Source organism: Mytilus edulis, chromosome 4, assembly GCF_963676685.1.
Source record: "Mytilus edulis chromosome 4, xbMytEdul2.2, whole genome shotgun sequence".
Lineage (NCBI taxonomy): Eukaryota > Metazoa > Mollusca > Bivalvia > Mytilida > Mytilidae > Mytilus > Mytilus edulis.
This window is the reverse complement of record NC_092347.1, coordinates 73,371,944-73,391,045: the sequence shown is the minus strand read 5'-3', so window position 1 is coordinate 73,391,045 and position 19,102 is coordinate 73,371,944. Positions and strand designations below refer to the sequence as shown.

The window sequence follows — 19,102 nt, the reverse complement described above, 5'->3', positions numbered from 1 at the left end:
GAGACACATGCTTTAAATTAAATATTTTTATATTTTATTATTTTTGATCGCTTAAACGGGAAATACTCATATAGGAAACAGACCCCCCTCCCATGAAAGTATTGTTCTATGTCCTTAGCAGACAATATATGTAAGTATGACAAGGCGGAAATTAACTAACTGAAAATGTTATTTTACTGAAGTACTGAACATCGGATGACCACAAGTTCTTGTTGATTGTCCAAAGTACTTACATTGTATCACAGAAAAAAGCACATCTCTATACCTGAAACTGATGTTAATGTACAGAGATATTTTTTTTAGACAAGTTCGTGCGTGGATGATAAATAAATGACAGGAAATTCAACCTTGTAGTAATAACTATTATATTGTAGTGATACAAATCAACACTGGTTTGTTGTTATATTTTATATTAATATAACGGTCACATGCACATGTATATATAATGTTCATCCATTTGCATATTATTCTATTATACTATTCTAATAATAGTGCAGTGCAAGTGCATAGTGGACACTCTTCTGTAAAAAATCTATTTCCTTAAAGATTGCATGGATTTTAGTAGGCATCCATATTCCCGCAAAAACAGTCTTCAAAGCAGAGTTACCGGTCCTTGCAGGGATTGTCTCAAAACGTTCTTGAGATATTTTTCCGCATGCTTTTACACAATTTTTCGGTACGTCTGCATAGATATTATCAATATTTTTTACTTATATGTATATATCTAACGACAAAACATTTTCATATTATCAATTTATGTTTTAAACAAAAGTATTTTTTTTATCAGTTTTCATTGAAGATATGTGTTTATAACAAGCGATAAGGAATGTTATTTTGCACTCGTTAATATCCGTGTATTTATCATGTTTATAAATCGGTTACAAACCCAAAACGGTCATCACGATGTAAAAATTATCTGGAATGATGTTTTTCTAATAGCTGTCATTTTCATTAATAATTTCCTTTATTCAACATGAAGTAGTTGAATGAATGAATGAATGAATGAATGAATTTTATTTCTCATAAACTACAAATTACATAGTTACAGAGAATATATAAACAATTACATTAAATATTGAAGCACATGTGAACAATACAAACATAAACATTAAATTACAAACTAACCAGGAGAAGTGACCCTCACATTTATAATTTTTATAAATCTACAAAGTTTTTCAAGAACAATATAATTATTAGAGCTCATTAATTGTTGTTAACACATGGCAAGAGTAAAATCCCTTTGTTTTTACTGTGCTATAATCTGGATAATGCACAGCAAAGGTGTGCATTAACTACCCCAGATATACTGCACAGTTCAAATCTATTTTTACCTTTAGGGGCGGTTCCTGGATTTTGAAAGGGGCGTTATTCTATCAATTTAAAAAAAATATCATAGAGTGTATCGAGACTAAAGACAATATTAACGATTTTAAGCTAAAACACGATATTTTGTCCAATCCAAGGGTTAACGACCTGCTCCCACCCCTGAATCCGCCATTTGCCTTGAAAGTACGACAAAGTTGAACTTCGTACAAACATCGTAGTTTCAAAATAGGAAAAAGAAAGGTTTCTCATTCCTTTATTTTTTTTTATCTTAGCTGGTACATAAACTATTTTATTATATTTTGTGTACAACGTAAATCTAAATCAGTGTTTTAAAGTTCGAAAGATAGTTAAAACATTTTTTGGTAATTTCTGCCAAAAAAGAAATGTATCTAAGAATATCCGAATAAAAGAAATCTGATTTGGATTAGGTTCAGACTCAATGGAATTTATAACGACTTTTTGAATATCTATTCCTATAAAAGGACTATTTTTTGATCGAATTTAATGAGACCATATTTAAGTTTGTTTTAAAACAGGGTGATCAGCTGGAGCTCAATCAGACTTCATTTAGATGGTTGTGTTTTAAAAAGTTATACAGTAAATAAAAAGAAATGGGAGGGGGAGGGGGGTTGCGGGGAGTAAAAGGTTTTGAAAGAGAAACGTATTTTCTTTTTATTTAACATTTTACATTTGGGTAATATAACATCTTCCTCGGTTCTTTTTCTCCCTAACCATATCATTGAGGGAAAGAAATTCAAAAGCAAGTAATCTAATTTAAACTCAATAACCCTTCAATGCAGTTTTTTTTTTCTTCATACACAAGGGTTGGATCCAGCCATTTTAAAAAGGGAGTTCCAAACCCAGGACAAAGGGGGGTCCAACTATATGTCCCCCATCAAATGCATTGATCGTCCAAAATAAAAGGGGGGAACCCCCCCCCCCCCCCGGAACCCTCCCTCTGGATATGCCACTGTACACCGTTTTGAAAGTACACAATTTGCCAAAGTCTTAATCATCACCAATTAAATAAAAATTGGAAATAAATTTAACGGAAACGATAAAAAAATAAAATATACCATTAAATCGCAATTTTAGAATGAGTCTAAATATAAAAAAAATATTAATTTAAAACTTACCAAAGTCGTATTTCCCCCTTTTTTTACCCTACAAGAAACTTTCCTAGGATCCGTGGATTGCAGAATAACGTGCACATTTCTAAAACGTTCACGTAAATTGATTGCGTCATGTGTTAAAACAGTTATTGGCCAATCAAATCGGTATATGCCATTTAATCTGCACAGCACGAGATGACCCAATAACCCGAACTCCTACGTCGTTCGGGTTATTGGGTCATCTCGTGCTGTGCAGATTAAATGGCATATACCGACTTGCTTGGTCAATAACTATAACATATTTATAAATATTTGGACGAAGAGTACAATAGTATGGTAACAACCTCTTTCTTTCTTGAGTTAGAGCATTACATGACATAACATAATGATATTCATCACCTACGTCTCTTGATTCGCAAAGATGGCACAACCTATCATTTCTTGATATGTTATTCCACCTTCCCGTCTCGATAGGTAATCGGTGACTTCCACATCTAAATTTACACAATAAAAATTGATTATATATTGACAATTTGGATAAATAGCTTTCTAATTTAATATCAGTTTTAAAAATTCTATAACATAAGCATTTAGGAGTAGTGTTAATTTTGCTTAGGCAATTCTGCAAAAACTGGTCTTTAAGTTTCAACTCAATACTCTTAATTACCCATTTATCTAACATTTGATTCAACCAGATATTTGACATTCCACAGGTATCAAAAACAGTTTTTACAAATGATATCCATTTACAGTTAAGACCATAGTTATGAAAATTAATATACAATAGTTTATATAAAAGACATGAAATTTTACTTTCTTTACCACATAGTAATCTACATAAGAAACTAACCATACGAACTTTGGCATTAACAATTACAGGATATCTACCCAATTCCGCATAAACAATACAGCTAGGTGTACTCTGTTTTAGATGTAGAACAAGCTTACAAAATTTTAAATGTACACGTTCTATCAAATCAAAATTTTCAAATCCCCAAATTTCCGAACCATATAGAAGAATAGGTAAAACTATCTTATCAAACATGTCTAACTGACATTCTATAGTCAAACTGTTTTGTCTACACTTTTTTAAAATACCATACATTGCTTTTGTAGCTTGTTCACAAATATATTTTCGGGTCTTTAAAAAAGAACCACTTCTAGCAAAAAATATACCGAGGTATTTATACTCAGTTACAATTTCTAATTCTCTATTCTGTATAACAAATCTAATATTGTTGGGTTGTCTCCCTTTGGAGAATATAAGAACTTTTGTCTTGTTAACATTTATTTTGAGTTGCCATTTTTCACAATAATCATCAAATTCATTTAACATGTTTTGTAAATCTTCACTACTCTCGGAAAACATCACAGTGTCATCCGCATATAATAACATAAATATTTTTAAAAATACTGTTAACTCGTGTTCGAGGTCATCACTAATAGAATTTACACCAAGTACATCTTTGCCTTCAAAAAAATGCTGTAAATCATTTAAAAATATTGCAAACAGAGCAGGGGAAAGATTTACTCCCTGTCTTACACCCATTTCACAAGTAAATAACTCTGATTTCTCACCATTAAATATAATGCGTGATTTTACATTTTCGTACATATTTTGTATAATACGGAAAAATTTGCCATTTATATTATTCTTTAAAAGTTTAAATAATAAAAAATTTCTTTGTATAAAATCAAAGGCCTTTTCAAAGTCGACAAAGGCACAGTAAAGTTTCTTCTTTCTTAATCTTAGTAACTCGAATAGTGCATATACTGAAAATAAATGATCAGTAGTTGAGTATCCATGTCTGAAACCTGCCTGATTTTCTAGTAAAATAGAGTACTCATCAAGATAATCACATAATCTAGTGTTTAAAATAGAATTAAAAATCTTACCAAGACATGACAAAAGAGTGATAGGACGGTAATTCTGTGGTTCGGCAGAACTACCTTTGTTCTTAAAGACTGGTATGACATTACCTATAAACCATGCCTCGGGTAAAATACCCGGATCAAAACTAATATTAAATATATACACATAAATATCAATCATACAATCAATAGACGAGGAAATGTATTCATTTACAATCATATCGTCACCCGACGATTTGTTATTTTTTATATGTTTTATAGCTTTTAATATTTCTTCAGCTGTAATACTTTCATTTAACATAGAATTTGAAGATTCTTGACTAACATCATTGTTAATATCATAAGTATCTCCTTCATACTTATTTTTGTTTATATCTTTAAAAAAAGTAAACAATGACTCAGTGGTGATAGTACAATTGTTTTTATGTTTGACTTTATTCCAAATTTTCCAAAATTCCCTGGGGTTTTTGAATCGCATATTTCTCATCTTAGTGCGCAGGTTTTCGTTATATAGTTTAATATTCTCGTCCATGACTTTTTTGTAATGTTTTTCTGACTGTCGAAGTCTTTCTTTAAATAAATTAGAGCCATAGTGTTTATAAAGTCTTCTGCTTTTTCGAAATTCTTGTCTAACCTTTTTACAGTCTTTATTAAACCAATCTTTGTTTGAAAAATTCCCTTCCCCGCAAATGTTTTTTGAATTTTTAGTAAATACCCCAAAAGTGTCTTTTGCAGCACTCAATAATACAGTCGTGATATCACTTACAATACTATCTACAGTACCTTGATCAACTGAACTTATATCATCATATTTAGACATTACATTTAACAATAATTCGTTTACTTTATCAACGTCAATGTTGTTTTTGTATTCAATTGCACGGTGGGTATGGTTGTCCTGCGAGAGAACGTACTGTGCTGGTGATTTGGTCCTGACGGGTGCTGGTGGGTCCTGATTCTGTGCTGGTGGGTTTGTTTACATTGTATCAGAACGGCAATAAAACGACTGTTTTGTTGCTTAATTTTTCGCTGATGTGTCATAAGTACCATGCAAAGTATATTACAACAATATTATATTGCAAAAGTCGTGCAAGTTCGTTAAACGGAATTGTCCTGACGCTGTGCTGGTGATAAGAAAAACGGTCCTGGTTCTGTGCTTCTATGTCCTGGTTCTGTGCTTTTATATTTTAGTTAAAACTGGCATATATTCAAGATCATTGATGCTGTACTGTTATTGACTAATTAGCTGTTGTCGGCTTTCTTGAAATTGACATTGTTGTGAATCTGTTTACTGTTATTATGAGACAAAAAATACCCCTATTTTTTCTAAAAAAAAATTAAAGTTAACTGTAATCTTATTTATTTGCATGTGAATGGAACCCTTCTTGTCCCCATTTAAGATAAGAAAATATGTTTACGATTTTCGGGATTACGATCATTTTGCAAGATCACCAAAATACGTTGTAGTTTATACAATACTTATATAAAGTAGATGATGTGGTATGTTTGTTGTCAATGGACAAATTTCCATAAGAAACCAAAGGAAGTATGTATTATCAACCATACGTCATCGTACGACCTTTAACAATAACCCATAAAATAAAAATGTAAAAGGTTTTACATAAAAATGGAGAGCAAAAATATAGAACAAAGAACTTTCTGAGCGTTTGAATCATGTCTTTAGCAGCTTAAAACACATTTGTTTGTCAACAATTGAGTGCTGACTATAAGAATGACAATAGTATTGCGGGTTTGTTTGTTTGGTGTTTTTTTGGGGGGTGGGGTGGGGTGGGGAGGGATGGAGATAAGTTAGAACGAGGTTACAGTGAAAGCTTGGAATAGTTTCCCGTAAGATTTAAAAGTTGTATTGTAAAAGAAAAATGTATCTTATAGCTGTTAAGAATCACTTGCTGTTAGATTTTTCCAACATATTTTTTTTTTGTCTAAACGGTTTGTTTTAGATTTACGAGTTTGACTGTCCCTTTGGTATCTTTGGTCCCTCTTTTATCAGGTATATTTTTTTTCGAAAGTTCGATAGAACACTAAAAAAAATCACTATTTTATGAAAGGGCAGGCTAGAATATGTCAGAAAATGAAGACGAGATAACCTAGAGAACACTAACAAAATTACGATTTCTTAGTTTTTTTCATTTCAAAATAAATATTTTTGATAAAGAATTACAGGGGAGGAAGTGAACAATGTGTCCTTCTTTTCTATATTTAAATATTTTTCATGAATAAAAATAAAATGTGCCTTGATTATAATTGAAAATGAGTAAATGGAAAAAATACCCAACTAAAATACACTTTTATTTTAATATTGGAAATATCACTAAGCTTTTAAGTTTGTGTGTCAAACACACCATCTCTGTAGTAATGACTCCTTACTAAGATATTTCACTTCATTCATTTTTTTTACTGCATTTTTTTATATTGTGAATTCATAGAATTAATATATTATAATGTAGCCTTAATTTATATTTAAAAAAAACTGAATCTAAAGCCAGATATATCAAACATTTTTGTTTCCATCTATCCGTTTTCAGGACTTTAACAATCAACAATAACACGCCTAGAAAATGCGTACTCGGCTGTCTGTAATCGACCATTTTTAGACACCACAGGCTCCTAAAAAAACAAGCCGGGGTGGGGGTTCAAAGATGCAAATTAAGTACTTATATCAATATTTTATCTTTTCGTGTACGGTTTATGACCCCTCCTGTGGCCTGTCAATTCCGAAATGTGCAAACTGCAATAGTATCAAAACAGCACAGACAATGAATAATAGAGATATAAGTTTGTACATATATCAAGGGGAAACTTCTTGCAAAGCATTATTATTTATAGTTCATTATTTATTGTATTTAGTAGATAAAGAGAATTTAGTGAAAATAAAATCACTATTTTTGTAGAGAATTCACAGACCTTTGTACAGAGATTTTTGTTATGTTTAGCATGGGATCAACACAATGGTTCATTACCGAGTAAAAAAAATCAAAATGTCTATCTACCTTGCACATTTTAGAAAATTCAGATCAGATAACGAAACTGGTCCACAAACATTTATAAGCAATTTAAGATTGTGACCCTCACAGTTTCCATTCACCACAAATATTCTCGTTACAACGAATCATTTTAAATACAAAAATACGTGTTGCAGCCTTTTGTTTATCTATTAATATATGTATACGGATAAAGTTATGAAAGGCAGGAGGGTCATCAGGGTGAGGAGTCCATGTCATCTGAAATAAATGCTAAGCATAGATCTAGAAAGCGTTAGATAATCATGACATTAATAAAAGTCTCTTCTTTTCTACTTTTTTCGAACAAATCGACACATAAAATGAATTATATAGTATTGTGGAATTTTTAACTTATTTTAGATACTATATATTGTTATCTGATATTGGACGAAAGATGTTGCCCTTTTATGTTATTATGTAATACAAGTTCAGATCATTTGAAAACACATGTTAAAAGCCAAATGGATGCACAAGAGCTAAAATAGGAGTTATAGATCCTGTTGGCAACAGTTATCTGGCTAACTGTATTGATTTTGTAACATTTATTTCAAATATGACCAACTTCTTATCTAAAATCACCAGCACCGTATCAGGACCCACCAGCACAATGACAGGACCCACCAGCACAATGACAGGACCCACCAGCACAGTATCAGGACATGAATAAATTGAGAAAATGCTAAATTTTAATAAATTGCAATGTTTTTTCACAAAATTGTTTTGTCGTGTGGATTGCGGTATAGAAAGCGGACTCAATGAGCATTTTTGTTTTATTTTTTCAGTTCGAGATTTTCTGAAAATGAGCATTTTTGTGTTACGCTTACTGAAACAGTTTAGAGGGTCAATTTTTTAATGGTTTATATATGGACCCATAAGAAACGAAATTGAAAAATCTCAACTGTTTTCTTCCATTTTTTATGAGTGAAAACGTCAAAAATCATCATTTTCGTCTTTGTTTACATTTTTTCATTGATCACCAGCACCCGTCAGGACCGAATCACCAGCACAGTACGTTCTCTCGCAGGACAACCATACCCACCGTGAATTGTCTTTTCGTGTTTCCATTTACCAATGTGTACATTTTTGTAATTAATTACTTCGCTTTCACCTTGTGTAGCATTACGACCATTTACAGTTAAAGACAAGCACAAAGGAGAGTGTATATCTGAGAATAAATTACAAAAATCAGAAACTTCAAAATCATCTACTTTACATAAAATATTAGCAGTACATAAAATATAATCTACTACACTAATACTTCGACTTGTTGGTTTACCAAGTACTCGGTCTTTACCGACTCTTCCGTTTAAAATATACATGTTATTATTTTTACAAAATTGAATTAATTTTCTTCCATATGTATTGACAACAGTATCAGAACTATTACGTATTCTTGGTATCTTAAGATCGTCTAAGACATGAATGTCATTAAACTCATTTACATCTATAAATTCGGTTAAATGTTCTTCGAAATCAGATATATTGAAAAAATCTTGTTCATTTGCAGTGCGACTATTGAAATCACCAAGAAGAAAAATACAGTTACTATTCTTTTGTAATTCAAGAAATTCTATTTCAATTTCTGACATCGCATTTTCAGACGTATAGCGAGTATTTTCAGGCTGGATATACACTATACCCATTATTATATCATCTTCAGTTCTAAATAATATTCTATCTACTCTAAACCATAAAACAAAAGGACAATCGTTTTCTATACAATGAATAAATTTTGCATACTGTGATCTATAGCCCAAAGCTATCCCACCTGATCTAAAGCTAGTAAATTTTTTCCTGTTTTTATAATGAAATGTAAAATCTTCAAAACTAATTTCATCTAAATCGTCCAATTTTGTTTCAGTAAGACATAATAAATCATTACATTTTAATAAATCTCTAAATTCTTGATACAGTAGTTTCCGTTTTAATCCACAAATATTTAATGACAATCGATGAACAATATCTTTATTTACATGATTATAATTAATACTAGTGTTAATGTGAGAGTTAGTTCCATCTGAATGATTTAAACTGTCATTTAAAGTGTCCGTTAAACAGGTCGGGACCACTACCTTATATGGAAATGCATAAATTAGCATACTTATGTTCTCGCACATGTAATTGTTTATTTACATGTGACGCATTTTATTTTTACCTAGGTTTTTGACCAATCCACTAAATGAGTCACAATGCATGATGGACTACTACGTGTTTACAATCAGTCAAGAACACGTGTTATTTACTGAAATACAACAAATTTTTTCGTGCAATGCGGGATTCACAATTTCGCTTAGTTTTTCATTTTGTGTATCCTCATTTGTAGTTAGTGATATAAAGTATTACGTTCATGCTCAGATTAACGAAGAATTGTTTCTATGCGAAGAAAAAAAGGTTTGAATTATCCGATATAGCCATTTACATGTTTGATTATGGCACAGAGATTTCATGTATTTGTCCACCAGACAGTAACGAAACAACAGCGAAAAAACACAATTACCCATGAGACAAACTTACTAGTGTAAAGTAAGGCGTCGATAACAGCCGGTGCTGATATTCACGAGTACAGCAATGTTCGTATAGATAATTAAAGGCAAATGTGGGATCCTTGAAATTTGTGTTCGTAAAAACGGCGATGAATATTTACATACATGGCAGTTTTAACAAAATCTATAAGTATTGTTTTTTGTCACATTTCAGTATATGGGACTTCCAAACTGTTCCCTTTGTTTTGAAGGTAGTGAAGTCAGCAACTGTAGTTTCAGTTTGTTAGTTTTTTAACGGGCTCGGACATTTGCTAAACTGAATAAAATCATTACAGCTGATTTCTTATATCTGCAAAGTAAAAATTTGGTTGGCTTGCTTGCTTTGTTTGTATAGTGAGTTGTTTATACAAGCTTTGAAAATAAGATTGACATCTTTAAACAATATATATATATATATAGGAATAGTTTAACTTGTATATTTTATATTTTGTACAATATATAAACAAAGCAAGCAAGCTAACCAAAGTTTTGCTCTACATGCATTAGGAAATAAGCTGTAATGTTTTTAGCCATATGTATGTGCGACAAGGTGGAAAATTTGATATGTTTTGTGGAAATTGTGGCGTTGGCTCTATAATAAAAAAGAAGATGTGGTAACTATGATTGCCAATGAGACATCTGTCCACAAGAGACCAAAATGACACAGAAATTAACTTTTATAGATCACCGTACGGCCTTCAACAACGAGCAAAGCCCATACCGCATAGTCAGCTATAAAAGGCCCCAATATGACAATGTAAAACAATTCAAACCAGAAAACTAACGGCCTTAATTATTTTAAAAAAATGAACGAAAAACAAATATGTAACACATAAACAAACGACAACCACTGAAATACAGGCTCCTATACAATATATTTTTTTGTGGGATAGATTTCTTTTATATATTTAATTGGGCCGGGGTTTTTTTGGTTTTTTTTTATGTTTGGATTTTTTTTCACAAGCAATTTTTGGGTCATTAATAGCTTATTTTTCAGCATTTTAGCTATGACTGCTTACTTTACTAATTTATGTTTATGTCTTTCTTGGAAGATGTCTCATTTTGCACTCATACCTCATCTTCTTATTTCTATATACAAAGCACGTTTTAGAAAAATAAAATAGGTAGTATGGCACCCAATATGATCCAGAGACTTTTAATATTGCTCGGAGATATTTTACATATGTCAACATGACAGCAGTCGAACGATAAAAAACCTCTGAGGTATATTTTGTGATAAAATTAGCAACAAACGGATATTATCGATGGATGAAACTATAAAAAAATGTATTGAGCTATATACCGTACCAGCTCAGTGGCGGATCCAGGGGGCGGAGGTTCCGGGGGATGGACCCCCTTTTTTTGGACAATCAGTGCATTTGGATTAGAAAATGTAGTTGGAACCCCCTCCCCTTTTGTCCAGGGTTAAGACCCCCGTTTTAAAATGGCTGGATCCGCCACTGCCGCTTTCATAACACTTTTTTTTAGCACACTGAATATTATGATGTTCTTACCATTAGTTCAGGTCCTGATAAAAAAAAATTACACATTCAGTACATAAAAAAAGTTTCAATGAAAGTTTTCGTATTTTTCTAGGCAGAAATGATTTTGGAATGACATTATACAGGTTTAAAAGAGCTCAAATGATTTTCTTACTGGACAGTGGTCACTTCATTAGATATTTCACTGTGTCATGTCGTGAAATTAATGCAGGTTCAATTCATAACAATGCAAAACCGGTTCAACTACTTTTGCAAGGCGAAAAAGAAAGTCGAATCGTGAAGCCAATAAACAATATTTTTTTAATCTGAGCATGCAAATTGAAGATTGCATTATATATTTTACATTAAATATATTTGCAGAATAAAAACTTTGGTAATGAGAGTCCCAGACAATATATTAGTTGACTGTTTTCCCACTAATTCCACGTGTTTTAAGTAGTAGTTTACTCGTAGTAGCCCACAATGCATTGTAGTTCATTGAGTCGATTGGTCAGTTTTTCAAGGCCATATTGGCCTTGTGTTTTGGAAATTACTATGCAAATATATTCTGACGTCAGAAAATCTAGAGTTCTCGACCTGTTAAACCTCGACGGTTTACCTAGCTATGTTTTCCACGTCTACTACGAGGGGCTCCACGGGGACGGTCGTTGTTCTGTTGAGGACCTCTACGGGGTGGTTCTTTCTGTCGTGCGCCTTCTGTTTCTTGTTGTTGTCTTTTGTCTGTCTCCATGTGACGATCGGTAGGTGGTCCAATTTCTTTGCCGTTAATAAACAGCTTGTCTCGTTTGAAGTGCGTCTTCTGTCCTTGCTTTTTTTGCCTCCTTATTATATGGCCAGAGAAGTTTGCGGCGGTCATTAACCTTTTCCGGGAACTGTTCATTCACCCCAAATTTGGTATCTTTGAGGTTTCGCGCAAAAGATCTGACCAATTCGCGATCTTTGAAATTTTTAAATCTGTACACTATTGGTCTGGTCATATAAGTGTCTCTGTCGTCGATTTTAATTTGTGTTTTTTTTTCCAAATCGATGTGCACGCTGAAAGTCCATTACAATATCCATTTTCATATTAACTTTCATTAAGCCCTTTATAATGTCTTCAGTTTGCTCTGATGGTTCATTTTCGGAAAGTTCTGGTATACCCGAGAACACAAGGTTTTCCCTCATAGACCTTATTTGTAAGTCTACATGTCGCTCATGTAATTCGTCCATATCAGCCCTCAAACAATCGAAACCAAAATGTGTAATATATTTGCTATGTAACAATACAATCCAGTTTTTATAACTAATTTATTAACAAGAACATCGTTTGATGGTCAGACTACAGAATGACAACATGTGTAAGAACTTCAATTGATCTATTTAATTACATGTTTATTTAAGAATGTGCAGACATGTGAGAGTTGCTGATCTGTAAATTATAATTACTGTAACAGATGATACGGTAATAAAGTGAGGTGAACTTTATAACACTTCTCCGGCCTTAGATAAAAACAAATTAAAAACAAATTAACTCAAATACAGAAAAATAATGTCTTTTCAAGGCTACTATTGATAAGTCCATATCAGTTTGAAAACAAATAAAAATGTCAGATCACAAAGATTCATTCGTTAAAGTTTGTCTGCACTGAAACTATAATGTCCTACTATGAAAATAAAAATAAAAATGTTCGCACTGGTCTTGTTATTTCTTACACTAATTGATATGTACACACATACACTGCGAAGTACTTAATGCACTCCAAACGGTTGTGAGGATTATTATGCCTCTTTATAAGTCAACCATTTATTTTTAACACAAAATCCTTTAAATGCGATGGTTCTTTTCTTATTCTCTTCGGATAGCGTGGTTCCATTTGTTCAGTCATGTTTGACGGTTTCTCGATTTGCGGTTGTTCGGTCTCAGGAGTACTTATCGGTATAGTTATTTCTGGATCAGACAAATCACTGTCATTGTCACATTTTTGTTCATTTTCGTTGTTTTTGCAATCGAAGTTTCGTACTCTGATGTGGTCAATATGTCTACGAATGACACGTCCATCTTGCAATTTAATATGAAATGAAAGTGGTCCTGATTGTTTTAATAACTTCTCCTGGAATCCATTTAATCTTTGAACCAATTGCGAAATTTCGGGCAAATACTCCCTGTCCTACATTAATTTGTCTGTTCACAGATTTCTTATCGTGATAATGTTTCTGTTTTTGTTGTCTCTCCTGAACTCGCTTCTCGATATTTGGAAAAACTAAATCTAGACGTGACTTGAGTTTCCTTTTCATTAGCAATTCTGACGGTGCCAGTCCTGCGTTGTTTGTGACGTAATACAGTAGTTGAAAAGAAAACGGTTCAATTTTTCCTGGATAGTTCCTTCTTTGATCAGTTTTCTTCATTCCTTCTTTGTATACAATCGTGTACTCATATGCAGCTAAAGTCAGTGCCCACCTTTGAATTCGAGATGCGGCCATTGTAGGTATAGGTTTACCTTCTCGAAATAAACCTATAAGCGGCTTGTGATCGGTTATGATTGTAACGGGGTGTCCATACAAATATTGATGAAATTTCTTGATACCAAATATTATGGCTAGACTCTCCTTCTCAAGAACGGAATAATTCTTCTCTGCTAATGTAAGTGTTCGAGATGTATAAGCTATTGGTTTGTCGCTGCCGTCGTCCATTTTATGCGAAAGTACGGCGCCTAATCCATATGGTGATGCATCACATGCTAATATTAATTTCTTTTTCGGATCGAAATGTACAAGTACTGATGCGGATTTCAACAGCTGTTTTGACTCTATGAACGCTTTTTCCTGTTCTTTTTCCCAACTCCATTTTGTGTCTTTCTGTAGAAGTACATGTAGAGGCTTTAACAAGTGAGACAAATTCGCTAAGAATCTATTGTAATAGTTCAGCATTCCAAGATAAGCTTTCAGTTCTGTCACGTTTGTAGGACTTGGTGCTTTATCGATCGCCTCAACTTTACTTTCCACTGGATATATTCCGTGTTTGTTTATTTTAAATCCCAAATAAACAACTTCTTCGGCCATGAACACACACTTCTGTTTCTTTAACCGAATTCCGATTCTCTTAAATCTAGACAATACCTCAGAAAGAGTATTAAGATGTTCCTCCCTTGTTTTACCCGTTATCAGTATATCATCTACTCGAACCAAAACATTGGCTATACCTTGAACAACATTTTCAAGTGTTCTTTGGAAAATACCTGGGCTGGACGCTACACCATACGGAAGTCTATTGTATCTAAATAAACCCTTATGCGTGTTTATAGTCACATACCTCTTACTGTCCTCATCAAGTTCAATCTGTTGATATGCTTGGTTTAAATCCAATTTTGTATATTCTTGTCCTCCTCCAAGCGTTGCGTATAAATCCTCTGTTTTAGGAATAGGATAATTATCCAACTTTGAAACGGCATTAACGGTTACCTTGTAGTCACCACAAATTCTAATAGATCCGTTCTCCTTAACTACAGGTACTATCGGAGCGGCCCAGTCGGAAAATTCCACTTGCTGAATCTGACCCTCCTTCTCAAGACGTTCAAGTTCCATCTCCACTTTATCCTTCAACGCATACGGCAAAGGGCGAGCCTTGAAATATTTCGGTACGGCACTCTCATCAACATAAATCTTGGCTTTCATGCCTTTTACAGTTCCAAGTTCATCTTTGAAAACCTCCTTATTTGCTTCCAAGATCACATTCAAATCACTTGATTGATTATCACTTCCAACGACGGAGAAAATATCCTTCCAATCCAGTTGGAGTTTGTTCAACCAGTCTCGGCCAAGTAAATTCGGACCTTTACGCTTCACTATCAGTAACGGTAATTTTGCGCTTTCCTTTTTGTAATTGACATTGACGATTGCAAGTCCTATTACAGGAATCTGCTCTCCCATGTACGTTCGGAGTTTAGCACTTGTCGGTTCGATTCTGAATTTCGACTTGTATTCCTTGTAAGTATCCTCGCTCATGATAGAAACTGACGCTCCGGTATCTATTTCCATGGCTATTTCACATTCATTTACATTGATTTGCACTTTGTATGCCTCATTAGATTTATTTCCAAAATGAAAAATTGAGTAAACTTCATTTTCACTTTCACTACTTTCATCCTGCTCCATGAAATGAGCACGTGGTTTAAAACGTGATTTAAACTCTCTGTGATTTTCACTTAAATTCCCCTTGGCAGATTTGTTACAGCATTTCTTTGCGATATGTCCTTTCTTTTTACAACTGTGGCATTTTGCATCCTTGAACCTGCATTCAGCGGCTAAGTGATTTCCTCCACACCGGTAACAATCTCCTTGTTTCGAATTTCCAGAGTTGTTTCTTGTATATGATTTTGAAACTTTGTTGATTTGTTTCTGAAATGTTCCATTTGTCCCACTCGCTTGGATGTCCTGTGCATTCTTCTCTGCAGTCTCCATAGCGGTAGCAATTTCCAATGCCTTTTCAAATGTTAAATTCGGCTCTGCTAACAGTCTCCTCTGTATGCGGTCACTCTTTATCCCGACGACTAACCTGTCACGTAACATCGCGTTTAACGTGTCACCATAATTACAGTGTTCTGTCAGACTTCTTAGTGCTGCAATAAATGTCCTCACTGACTCATCGCTGTGTCTTGTCCTTCTGTTAAATTTAAACCTCTGAATGATTTCTGATGGTACTGGATCTCGGTGGTCCTTCACTAGTTTTGTTAAATCGGCCAGTGATTTCGTTCCTGGTTTGGCTGGTGCTAATAAATCCCTTACTAATTTTTAGGTATTCTTCCCACATACACTTAAGAAAATATCCTTTTTCTGGTCTTCTTCGTCTATCTCATTGGCATTAAAATAATGTTCCATACGTTCTACATATTGTGTCCAATCTTCGGATTCATCAAAAGAGTCTAATTTCCCGTAAGTCGGCATTGTCACTTGTAGAAATTCACATTTCTATAAATATCCAGTTTTTTCCTCGTCGCCAAAATGTGTAATATATTTGCTATGTAATAATACAATCCAGTTTCTATAACTAATTTATTGACAATGAGGTTCGGTTGAAAACAAAACTTTACGACAAAAGAGATGATTTCAGCTTTCCAATTGTGAACTTTCCATTTCTAAGTAGCAACATTCCAGCAGCACCTGCATACGGGGTATATATCTCCCAATTGATACGATATTCCCGTGCTTGCATTTCCTATCATGATTTTTTTGATAGAGGGTTGCTGCTCACAAGGAAGCTATTAAACCAAGAGTTCCAAATGGTGAAGTTGAAATCATCCCTTCGTAAATTTTACGGACGCCATCACGAGTTGGTTGACCGTTATGGAATAACCGTATCACAAATGATATCGGATATGTTCCTTACGTCGTAACTACAATCCCCTTCCCTTTCCTGAATGTGACCTACCGAATTAGACTATTTACCGGATTTGATATCACATAAGCAACACGACGGGTGCCGCATGTGGAGCAGGATCTGCTTACCCTTCCGGAGCACCTGAGATCACCCCTAGTTTTTGGTGGGGTTCGTGTTGTTTATTCTTAAGTTTTCTATGTTGTGTCGTGTGTACTATTGTTTTTCTGTTTGTCTTTTTCATTTTTAGCCATGGCGTTGTCAGTTTGTTTTAGATTTATGAGTTTGACTGTCCCTTTGGTATCTTTCGTCCCTCTTTTATTAACAAGTACATCGTTTGATGGTCAGACTACAGAATGACAACATGTGTATAAGAACTTCAATTGATCTATTTAATTACATAGATATAGGAAGATGTGGTGTGAGTGCCAATGAGACAACTCTCCATACAAATAACAATTTAAAAAGTAAACCATTATAGGTTAAAGTACGGCCTTCAACACGGAGCCTTGGCTCACACCGAACAACAAGCTATAAAGGGCCCCAAAATTTATGTTTATTTAAGAATGTGCAGACATGTGAGAGTTGCTGATCTGTCAATTATAATTACTGTAACAGATGATACGGTAATAAAGTGAGGTGAACTTTATAACAGAAACCGTTAATCATTTCACTGTGTTCACTTTTAATTTCCGTGATTGTTGTTTTAAGATATTCACTGTCAGATTTACTACTTTCAAAATTTTGATTCATAAACTCCATACTTTTTTCAACTTCATCAATTCCTTTTGAACCTTTCTCAACAGTTTTTGTCAAACTTTTAACACTGATTTCAAAATTTCCAATCTTTTTGGTTAATTCATCAATACTTGACAGTTTTTAAATATTTCTTCAACTTTCTGAACCAAAAAATCTATTTTATCACCGGATTCGCTGCCTTGATTTAAAGTGGATTGTATAATTGGCGGGGGCATCGAGTGACTCGGGCTCTGAGAGGGTACGGGATAATATCCTGACATAGGAGACATCTGTTGAAAAACCGGAGATGCGAAATTTTGTTGAGGCTGAATAAAGTGCTGCATGTTTTGTTTTCCCTGTATCATTTGACAAGAGTCATAAGAGGTCATAGTAGAAGCAGAAGGTAATATAGGTTCTATTTTGTTTTGTACTGCTGCCGATTGTTTATTTACATTTTTAACTTTGTGAGTACTACTCTTTTTTGTTTGTTTTTGTTTTTGAGGTTTCTCACCGCTGATATTTTGATCCTTCGAATTCTTCCTTTTTCGAGTCCCATTTCCATCCTTTTTTTGATTCATACAGTATCACAAGTCAGTTCATTCGTATATTCACAAGAATTAATTCTCACAATATAATTTTAAAGTTCATTTCTATAAATTTCGTTAATTTTTTAACGAGCCAAAAAAAAAATGACGTTCATACTGTTCACACATGCGCATTTGACCCGTTAGAAAATCATTTTGTAAATAAATCCTATCGGAAAGATATGGATTTTTGTTTATCATCATCATCATAAACGGAAAAAAAAACCAATTATTATAATATTAAATTCCCGAAATTTAGCACTTTAAACTGCTATCATAATCAAATGTTATAAAGGAAAACACAATTGATTTTGTGAGAAGGCTATCTACAAAACGCATGAAATAGGGTGTATGTGGCACCGTTAAAATGCACAATTCATATTAAGTCCAAAACACCGCCGCTACATCCACAACAATTACCCGCGGCGGAAGTCCATAACGCCACTGAAGTCCATAAACTTTCCGATAAAGCACAAAATGACCTCCGCTAAAGTTTAAATACAAAAAAGAAACCATGATAACAACCGTTAAAGTAAAAAAAAGTTCCCCTTAAGTACACACAAACACCGTTAAATTCCGGACAATTTATTTTTTATTATTAGAAAATTAATTTGCTTTTTTTTATATTCAGGTATTTTAATAAAAAGCATCTTGGTAGACAATTCTTATCAGATTGAATAATATGTTTGATAAAGGAAGACTGTATTGTGATTTTCTGTGACTTGAACGGTGTTTTTTTGTGGTTTTAACGGAATTTTGTTTTTGGACTTTAACGGTGTTTTAGTGGACCTTAGCCGAGGTAATTTTGCGGAAAGTTTGTAGAAAGTTTGTGGAATTTGTGGAAAGTTGTCGACTTCAGTGGAAAGTTTTGTGGATTTTAGTGGAAAGTGTTTTGATTTAAGGGGCCGTTTTGGATTTAAGCAGAAATTTGTTGTGGACTTAAGCTGTATTGTGGACTCGGAGTTAGATGAGCTGTGGACTTTAACGGTGCCGCGGTGTGTCATGAACTAATTAGGAAATACTAATGCTAGAATTTTAGAGGCATGCGATATCCAGATAACCGTTTTAGATTA

General features: G+C 33.6%; 1 protein-coding gene across 2 annotated transcripts in view; it reads right to left on the bottom strand.

Annotated features, from left to right (window-relative positions):
- The window catches only part of LOC139520456 (uncharacterized), a 38,826-nt gene extending 20,678 nt beyond the window's left edge, over positions 1-18,148 (bottom strand). The window contains exon 1 of one of the 2 annotated variants that reach the window (XM_071313063.1): positions 17,957-18,148. In XM_071313063.1, coding sequence (XP_071169164.1) covers positions 17,957-18,007 — 51 coding nt within the window. In that variant the 5' untranslated portion in view covers positions 18,008-18,148. The remainder of the gene's footprint in view (positions 1-17,956) is intronic. The other variant, XM_071313064.1, reaches the window with a different exon arrangement.
- Between the last annotated feature and the right edge of the window lie 954 nt (positions 18,149-19,102).